The 10,474-nt window shown below is 49.9% G+C and overlaps 1 protein-coding gene across 1 annotated transcript; it reads right to left on the reverse strand.

Moving 5' to 3' along the window:
- Window positions 1-2,511: 2,511 nt before the first annotated feature.
- On the reverse strand, window positions 2,512-4,311 carry LOC144148510 (uncharacterized). Its single transcript, XM_077680032.1, has one exon. It carries the CDS (start codon window positions 4,309-4,311, stop codon window positions 2,512-2,514), a length of 1,800 nt encoding a protein of 599 aa, XP_077536158.1.
- Between the last annotated feature and the right edge of the window lie 6,163 nt (window positions 4,312-10,474).

Consider the following 10,474-nt stretch of genomic DNA (forward strand, 5'->3'; position numbering starts at 1 on the left):
GTTGTAGCACTGTGGCGGAAAAGCACCGAGCTTCGCAAAGGGTTCCAACCGTCGATGTGCATTTAGGTAGACCCAGGCAGGTGCGCATAGCTTTTGCCAGCACTGAGTCTATTACCTTCAGGCTTGTAGGCGATAGCTGATGTAGGGCCGGCAGGCTGTAACGCAAGAGGCCGACAAAAAGGGCTTTGTATAGGCAAAAGAGTGAGGATACAGGGCAGCCCCACGAACTCCCACCGAGCATACGCAGAATGCGCACAAAGCACAGAAGCCGCTCCTTCAGTCGCCGAATATGTGGGGCCCATGACATTGAGCGGTCAAACGTGACACCGAGAAACTTGTACGACTTGACATATGGTATTGGAGTGCCCTCTACGGTGAGCGTATAACGTGAAACATCGCGCCGCGTGAATGCTATCGCAGCACACTTCTCCGGGGAAAATATGAGACCGCAGCATCTGAGATATTTTCTCATCTTCAGAATTGCCTTCTGGAGTGTGGCGCGAATGTTTCGACGGTTCCTGCCTGAAGCCCAGATACAGATGTCGTCTGCGTAATGTGAAATGTTGACACCTTTGGGCAGGACTGTTGGGAGGCGTATAAGACATATGCTAAAAAGCGTCGGGCTCAAGACGCCGCCTTGAGGAACTCCTTGCGTGACGGGATGTTTGGCCGTTTCGCCATCACTGGTGGCCATGTAGACGTACCGGTCTTGCAAGTAGTCACATAGCCACTGGAACATGCGTCCTCGAAGCCCTATGCATGCCATCTCTCTTCGGATGGCTTCGTGCGCGACGCTGTCGAATGCCGCTTTGATGTCAAAGAAGACAGTAATAGTGATGTTTCCGGCTGATTTCTGCCGGGTAATATCTGACACCAAGGAGAGGATGTTGTCTACGCTGCTACGCCCTCTCCTGAACCCAGACATTTGCAATGGATAAATGTCTCGATTCTCCAGGTCCCAAACAATCCGTTCCAGCACCATCTTCTCCATTACCTTGCCAATACAACTTAGTAGTGCAATTGGCCGATAAGAGTCTATATCTGTTGCCGGTTTGCCTGGTTTGAGAATCGCCACGATCCGGGCAATCTTCCAGGAGGCCTCAAGACGCCCGATCTGCCAGGACTGGTTGTAGAGGGATAGCAACTGCTGGAGAGCCTTGGGACCCAAGTGGCGTAAAGCTAAATACGTGATTCCATCAGCGCCAGGAGAGGAAGACAAGTTGAGATTTCCCAACGCCGTGGTAAGCTCTTCGATGGTGAAGGGTTCATCCATCAGCGTTGCGTTCGCGGTAGAGTAGCAGAACGGGGACACCTCCGAAATTACCACGTTGCTGGCCGGAGTGGTGATTTTAGTGCAGAATTTCTCAGCAACGTTCACTTCACTGACGCCCTTCTGTAGAGCCACGGCTGAGAACGGGTGAAGTGGGCTTGGTGGAGTTCTCAAGGCGCGAAACGTTTGCCAGATACGCGTGAGTGGTTTGCGTGGATCCAGTCGAGAGCAGAACTGACTCCAGCGCTGTTTAGCGAGCTTGCGAATGTGTTTTTGGACGTGTTTCTGCGCCCGTCTAGCATGTCGAATATCATCCGGAGACGCCGTTTTTCGTGCTCGCCGCTCTGCTCTCCTGCGAATTGCACGAAGTCGCTCGTACTCGATGTCTACTGCTGATGCCTCCTGGGGGAGCAAACAGTGTCTTTCAGATGCAGCTCTCGCGCTCGAAACAGCGTCAGCAAACTTCTCGTGCGTGTTAAAAGTGGTACTGCTGTCCTCCAAAAAATCTCTGAACTTCTGCCAATTTGTGCCGTGCACGGCGAGTTTTTGTGGACCTCCACAGATTCCCTTGATGATTGTATATGTGGGCAAATGGTCACTTCCAAAGCTTTCTACGTCAGCAAACCACGACGCAGATAACAGCAAGGATGTAGATAGCAGCGTCACATCCAAGACACTCGATGTTTTTCCACGAACAAATGTGGCGCTACCCGTATTTAAGACGTGCAATCCAGCGTTGGTAGCGACGTTTAGAAGGCGGTTTCCTCGAGATGATGTGCTTCGGCTGCCCCAAGCCGGGTGATGCGCATTGAAGTCACCCGTCAGCACATGAGGTGATGGCGTGTTGGCAAGAATTGAATGCAGACGATTGGTGTCGAATCGCGCTCGAGGAGGTATGTAGCCGTTGATGACGGTGAATTTTACGGCCTTGTGTTGCACCGTAGCCGCGACGTACTCATTAGAAGAGTCTTGGGGTACACTGTGGACAACAAATGAGAGGTCATTGCGAATTGCTAGTAGTACCCTGCTTCGGTTAATGTCGGTTGTGGACTCCAAGAGCGAATAGCCAGAAATTCTAACCTTGGAGCGCAGGTTAGATTCCGAAATGGCGATTATAGGGAAACGGTGCTTGCTGACGAATTGTCGGAGGTCAGATAATCGTGGGTGAAGTCCACAGGCATTCCACTGAAGTATGGTCGCCTGATTCCGGATATTTTGTAGGCGCAATGTCGTGCCGGTGCTCAATGCCAGTGTTGTATGAGGGGAGCAACCACATCGAGTAATGTTATGATCGCACGGACCACGGGAGACGTGAAAGGAGCCAGGAACGACCGCACAGCGTCTAGTAGCACTTGCCATGAAGAGCTTGAGGTATGAGTGGGCAGCTGTTGCTGCTGGCTCGCTTGGGCTCGGCGAGGACCTCTCCACGCCATTCGTGGTGGTGTTGAGGCCGGCGAAGCAGGATCTGAACTAGAGGCAGATGATGTGATTGCGGCTCCACTGGTGTCCGGTAGCTGAGATGGAAGCGATGGGAAGTCGGAAAAGTCATCAACTGTAGCCACCTTAGGTGTTTGATTCTGTTTCTTCTCCAGGGCCTTCTTGGTGCCATGGTGCGTGGAACTTTTGCTAGGGACGACAGCCGCCTTTGCTGCCTTGTAATCAACTTTGTTTAGGTTTTTGTACCTATATATGTTCTTCTCTTGACGGAGAGTCGGACAAGAGGCGTAAGCAGCCTCATGCGTCTGTCGACAGTTGGGGCATCGAAGTTCTTCAGCCTTGCAATCAGCGCGATCGTGATCACCTCCGCAGCGAGCGCAGCGGACTTTCCGGTTGCATGTTCCAGCGATGTGCCCGAACCTCTGGCATCGAGAACATTGTTTTGGTTTTTCAGTGTAGTCGTACACGGTGTACCGGGTATAGCCAAGGATCACATGCTGAGGCTTTGTGTCGGTGTTGAAGACGATGAGGATGGCTTGCGATGTCTTTCCCAGACGACGCGCAGTTTTCACGGGCGTTCTCTGAAGTAGGTTCTCTCTTATTTCAGCGTCGGAAATCTCCACTGGCACCCCTCTGATGACACCAGCGGCGCAGTTGTCCGGACGCGGCTCATAGGCCTCAACAGGGATGCCCATAATAGTGGTGATTTTCAACAGGCGTGCTGTAGCATCAACGTTTCTGGTGTCGACCGCCAGGAGGTTCAGCCTATAGTTCGGCCGCAGCTGCAACACGCCATCAGGGGCTACGAGTTCAAAGGAAGCCTTTAGCGATAGTGGATTGAAGCGTGTGATGATCTTGGCGGGATCCTTGGGTTTTAGAATCACAGTAAGGCCGTGTCTCGGCACGTTCACTCGGGTGTTGTCGTCCGCGGTTGACAAAGAACCTTTCGACGCTCGTCGACGTCGCTTACCTTTCACGAGCTGAAATTTACCATCCCCGTCAGCTTCCATTGCTTCGCCTTCAGCGTATGAATAAATAATGGTTCCAGAAGTGTCGGAGCACAGTGACTCAGAGTCAATCATAGGATCTTCTTGGGTAATGGCATCCCGAACATCCTTGGGCGGTGTCTGCAACACGTTAGCTAAAGTCGGTGCGCCTACCGGTAACTGGGGGGAGTATCCCGTTGGGAGATCAGCCGTGGGCAAAACGCTCACTGAACCAGGGGTAGTTACAGCAGGCATGACGTGAGCCGACACAGGCAGCACAGGGGGTGACAAGCCTGCTGGCGGCTGCAGGGAGTATCCAGCTGGGGCCACGGGTACGGCCGGTAGAGCGCCAGTAGTAGTTACAGGAGGCATGAGGGAGTATCCAGCTGGGCCCGCTGGTACGGCCGGTAGAGGACCAGGAGTGGTTACAGGAGGCATGACGTGAGGCGACACAGGCAGAACAGGTGGTGACAAGCCTGCTGGCGGAGGCAAGGAGTATCCAGCTGGGGCCGCAGGTATGGCCGGTAGGCCTAACCCACCAGGTCCGGTCCCGTGTGGCCCGCTGACAAGCGACCCAGGTGGCGGACCTGCCAGCCCCGGGGCGCCCGCGGGCAGCATATCCGGCGGCGAGAACTTTCTTGCCGGGCTAATGCAATCGCTGTTGAAACTACGAAAATAGCACGGAGAGCAGCGCAGTGAGCGAAGCACCACTTCACTTCGTCGTCGTCCCGCTTTGGGGTGCAGTCAATGACCACGTTCAATTACCGTTCTGCATCACGCGAACAGACATATCACGCGGACGCTCTGTGCAGCGAAGCGTTTGGAAATGCGCTGCCCGTGCGGATTCGGAGTGAAGGATCGCGACGAATGATCCGGGAACGTACTTTGAGCCACAGCGTAACAGTGAGGATTTTAATACACGAGATTCTATGTGAGCTGCGACGGGACTAGACAAAAACAACGTAGCAGAAGGGAAAACGCAGCACTGAGGAACATAACACAGGGGCTCGACTGTATTTCACGTAAGGGGCTGGTAGCTCTTGAACGGCTGCATAGCGGTCTTCCGAAGTGGATGTTCCGCCTCAGAAAGGGATCCCCCATGCATATACTTCCCGTAATCAAAAGGACAAGTATAATATCTATAGTTATCAGCATGCTCATAATGCATATTTTCGCTGCGATTGCTCGCCAACAACGTGAGCGAAAAATCAAAGAGAAAAGCATTTTTCTAAAAAAAACGAAGGCGTTTATTCGGTCGTCGTCGTACACATTTGCGGCCACGCCAGCAAGGGCCCACGGGATCGCCTCTTGTTCAACTTGCGGCCGTTCTCGATCTGGTGGAGCTTACATGGTTGACTTGGCCGTTGAACTACGTTGTTTTGGAGAGCTGGGCCCAATGGTGCGGGACTGGAAACATGCTGGCTGGATGTTGCGTTACCGGGACGTCTTCCGAGGTCACCTTTCCATAGATGCCGCATCGAAGGCCGTGAACATCGTACCCCAGGTAGACGCGAACCGGTCAGGGTAGGGGAGGTGGTCCTGGTCCCATGGCGTGTTGAAGGGATTGAAGCGTGGGTCGAGGCGCCTGTACACCGTCGGGAGTCCCTAGATAGGACAGTCGAGAATGTTCTTGAGAAAAGCTTTGCCGCCAAGCAATGGGGCGATGTCGCTGTCTTCGTCCGGGAAATCGACGTTAACAGAGGCTTGGACGTTTCTCAGGAATGCGTTGCCGCCCAGCAAAGGAGCTATGCCGCTGTCCGGGATGGGAATTTCGACGTGAACACAGGCATCGACATTTTTTAGGAATGCTTTGCCGCCAAGCAATGGAGCTATGTCGCTATCTTCGACAGGGCATCCGACGCGATCACAGGCTTCGACATTGTGCAGGAATGCTTTGCCGCCAAGCAACGGAGCTATGTCGCCATCTTCGACAGGGCATCCGACGTTAGCAGAGGCATCGACATCGTGCAGAAATTCCGCGCCAAGCAATAGGGCGATGATGCTGTCTGGAATGGTACTCGGTACTTCAGCGTCCTGGATAACAGGTTCCTGCACGATGTAAAAAACAAAGGAAACACTTAGAAGAAAAACGCTAAGAACCAGTTCATAGCATCAAATCAATTTTAAAATACTAGCCTAGCGGAGATAGGCTCCCAAGCTCGAGTGACCGATAATACCCACGGAAGGTGGAAAACATTGTCATTGTTCAAGGTGGCACGCCAAACTTCATATACAAATAATAAAAAAACGGGCCACAAAAATATGCTTACGCTCTCAGTCGTAGTTGCTGAGACGCGCTGCTGCTGCCCCAGGTAGAAATGTGTCCCACGACTCACGTAGCAGCCGAAAGACTCTGCGCACTGGGTACACTAGAAAACAGGAGAAAAAATCGCCCGAGATTAACATAATTGACCAAGTCACGAAGAGTAGGCGAGATGCATATCAACTACAAGTGTCCGTTTGACTAAGCGCCAAAAGACGTACGGGAAGTGACGTACCTTTTTGTATGTTGCGGGCGCCATGATGACCGAGCAGAGTTTCGCAGGTCTTCTGTTGGAAGCTCTAGTTTTTTCCAACTTTATATGCCGTGGTCAGTGCCCTGCTGCGTCTTGAATGGCCAGCTCTCGTTGGTATGTCGGCCAATGGGGTGCTGCCAAATCTCGGGAAAGATGACCTTTCGTGGATACGTGTTGGGTGTAGCTCTAGGGGATTCCTTCCCTATTCTAAGAAGGCCACAAAGTGCCATTGTTTGCCCTTTCCCTCCAATACCAATGCCGGATGTCGCAAGGTCGTACGGGCCGTACCAGCTGGGCAGGGCCTCCAGGTTGCAGGGACTCCTCGTTTGAAAAAGCATTTTGAGCGAAAAGAAAGAAGCTGCTTTTAGGGTTTAACTTTTTACATCCCCGAAAATCACACCGTGATATGCCACTACTGCTTTTGCAAACTTCAGTAATGAAAAAAATGGTAATTTCCGATGTTGAGAAAATCATTCTTAACGCGGCATGTTAAATTCAGGCTTGTAAAATCGCTATCTCATAGGCGTAAATGGCAATGGAAAGAAATAATTCAGGGCACGTACATATATTATTTACACTTTGTATTTTGAAATGAAATGGCTTTCGGTCACCAAATAGTTTTCGATAAAACATGCTGCCGTCGGGTGCCCCTAAACTATGGGAAGGCCGCAGCATGTGCTTTAGGCTTTATACGTCAACCTTTATCAAATTTTTGGTTAGGTTTACAATATTAAAATTAACTTCTTGCATTATTTTCCGATACTGAGGGATGCATTTTTCTAATGTTTTTTTCAGATTACTCCATCAGTATATTTTGTTCTACATGAGTTGCTTACATTTCATCAAACACCGTTTTCTCGAGTGGCGTTAGCAGAGGGACGTTCTACTGAAGTCATTTAGTGCAATTAATTTATACTCAGTGCAGCATTGCCTTCTGCATTGATGAATGCGGTTGAAGAAGATTGTCCTTGCGGACGATTTTGACTGCAGGCTGGCTGCATTTTATGGAGATTTGTAAACTGCATTCCTGTACGCTTGTCTGGAATTCTGTAATTCCTTGTGAAATAACTTTATATCCCAGGTTTCTGGCAGTCGGTTGCCTGCTTCTGTAGCGCACGGGAGGCGTATGCGCGTTGTGGGAGTATGTGTTTTTAATGAGCATAATGTAATCGCGGCTCCAGAAAACGAAACAAAGGCGTCTTCGAAAAGCGAAATTCAGTAAATAAACGCTGACGGCAGCACCACCCGGGGGACGTGAGCTCCGCTTTGGAATCACTCGCAGTAGTGGCGACTAAGTCTTCTGCTCTAATATTTCCTGATATCATAGGCGATATAAAGTTATATTTATTGCATCCCTTGCCGACGACGGGCCTCCATATTTTTTATCACCAAGTCTGGCGGAACAGCTTTTAATGAAACAGTCGGCGTCACTTGAATAGAATGGCGTTCAACGAAGCGGCTTCGATGCAGATCCTTTGATGAAACGACATTTAGCGAAGCGGTGTTCGATGAATTTTCTTGCACCTGTTTCGCCTTATTTCGAGAGCGATGACTCGCTTGCGGGGTAATAAATTAGGTTCCAATAAAAAAAGTATAACAGCTCAAAACTCTGACAGCGCTGCATTGCGGTGTCAATGAATTAGTGCTGGAAAAGTGGTGACCTGATTCGCCACAAGCTTAAAGAGAAGCAGAGACCATCGGTAGCTATTCTTCGAAAGAAAAATCGCTTGTTTGTAACTCGTGACTACGGATAAATTCCAAATTAGCGGCACGACGTTATCACTTTTACCGAACTTTCATTATTGCTATTCCTAAATGACTATTCTTTCAAATATTTTTAAACGAAGCTGGAAGCACAGTGCCTGAGTATTTTTTTGTGTGTTTGATGTTTGTGTAGGGGCCGTCTTTACACTTTTCAGTATTTTGTGACCTGGATCTTTTCCTTGAGGAGAACGCTTACTTTGGTGACCCCCGCAGGTGCCACCAGCCACGCCTTATCAGGTGGGAGGGGGACCATAACAAAAGATATCCACTGCACTGAGAGCACACGCCTCCATTGTTAGTAATCGGTTTTTTACGCTTCCTTGAACTAGACCCCCTTGTCGACCGGGTGGAATGCGGGAGGAAGCCTTGCTACGGGGATATCTGTTTACCACGTGTCGTCCGGAGTACGTGTGTTTCCAGTTATATGTGCGCACGTGCAGCTCCGAGAAACCGGCAGGTGCACGGATGGATGCGGAAGAAGAGGCTTGACCGTGGGAAAACGAATATGATGGCCTGTTGTGGGTCGTACGGGCATTTGGAAACATTTCGAAACATTCCGATGGGTCTACCCAGCGGGAACGAGCCCACTCGTCACAAGCCCACTCGTCACCGGAAAACTCGTCGTAGGCCAACTCGTCACACCGGCCTTTTCGTACAGTGCCATCTCGAGATAGGAACTCTCGTACGAGGTGCCTTCTCGTCGCGTGGATTTCGTTACACCGCGGCCGCCTGAACAAAAGCCTAGAAGCCCTGACCGGAAATTGGCGTTTAAAGCAAGAAGTCTCACTGCAAGAAAAGTCTCACTGCAAGAAATGTGGCTGCACTCCGAATTTTTCTGAGACTGTCATTTTGTTCAAGCATAATCGCCAGATAACAAGGGAAATCGTTGAGGCGTACCACATTGATGATAGGAAAGATAAGTGCGTTAGCCAAGCAAGTGTAATGCTTCATGCAAAAGAGATCATGTATCTCAGGGGCTCATGAGTTGATTTTGGCGCATGTTTGTTTTTCCATTTTGGCATGCAATGTTTCATCTTGTTTGCGCAGTGTTACGCGGTATTTTTGTTTGTTTTTTGGTGTTTGGGGGTGTGGTATCTTCTGCCTATATATATCTTTTCTGCCTAATAAATTTTTCAGTTGTTAGACCAGCGCTTGTCCTGTGTACTCCTTTCTGCGTCCTGTTACGTTTGCGCCTGGTTTCATTCAAGATGCATTTCCAACTCGCCCAGCTTGCAACTCTTCTGCAGTTTAAAGCCGGTCTGAGGCTGGTTTCTACAATTGTAAATTCGTTACGGCTGTTTAGGGGGGCGTGCGGAGGTCTGTGTGACCAGCAGGTGTGCAAAAGAGCTGTTTTTTTTTTCTTTTTCTAGGGAGGGGAAAGGCATGATCAGCACTTCTTCAAGAGCTGATCACCAGCGGTGTTGAGGTGTTGTACGTCCGTATTTTCGCACGGATAATCTGCCCTTGTATACAACCCGCACCCCCACTTTCAGTCTGCGAAAAAGAAAAAAAAAATGGCGAACTTGCACAAACTTGCGCAAGGCTTGAACCATAGCTAAGCTGGAGGATTTCTTTCTATGTAAACACTGAAGGACACACCACCAGGCATTGCATTAGGTTTGAAATTGTGTATTTGTTGATTTAATTGATTGTGGGGGTTTAACGCGCCGACGCTACACAAGTGACGAGGTGTGCCGTAGTGGAGGGCTCCGAAATCATTTTGACCACCTGGGATGTTTAATTTGCGTGCGTCGAAATCTCGAACAGACGGACGTTTTCGCTTTTCGCCTCCATCAGAAAATCGTCCGCCGCGGCCGGGAACCGAACGAGCTTCCTTGGGCTCAACAGCACAGCGTCATATCCAGCTGCCCACCGCGGCGGGCAATTGTTTTTTAAATAATAATAATCTTTATTTCACTGCACTGAATACATATTGGTGCCAGACCAAGCCAAAAAAATCTTCTGGGGCCTTTTGCTAACCTGTTCCGTTGTCGCTTTTCATGGTGGTGGTAGTATTCATCGTCGGATGGCACCCCCCCCCCCCCCCCCCCCACGGCTCGCTCGCAAATACCAAGATGTCAACGATCGCATCGCAAGAATCCTGGCTGATCACGACGGCTGAGCCACAGTCAATTCGCTTCGGAATATTGCCCGCAACATCCGCTTCCGGTACTGATAAAGTGAACAACGTCGCAACCCAGCGTTGAAGACGCCTACAAAACGAGACAACAGTGCAATAGTACAACAGTACAAAGCGAGTGCAATAAACACTTTTTTTTATTTCGTGTACAACCTGTTCACTGCGTCATTTATAACAATTTGTTTACTTTTTTGCGTGCCATATAATACGAATTTGCATGCTATTATCATCGTAATATACCTCGGTATGGCGGCATATTTAACTTCGTGCGTTAAAAACTTTGAGAGAACACTCGCTCGTCTACATCATTTTGAAATGGGCGACGTATATATAGCAGGCGGAAACATCGCTTTAGAAAACA

Source organism: Haemaphysalis longicornis, unplaced genomic scaffold (genome assembly GCF_048455015.1).
Source record: "Haemaphysalis longicornis isolate Haplotype H1 unplaced genomic scaffold, Haemaphysalis longicornis Haplotype H1 scaffold_8, whole genome shotgun sequence".
NCBI lineage: Eukaryota > Metazoa > Arthropoda > Arachnida > Ixodida > Ixodidae > Haemaphysalis > Haemaphysalis longicornis.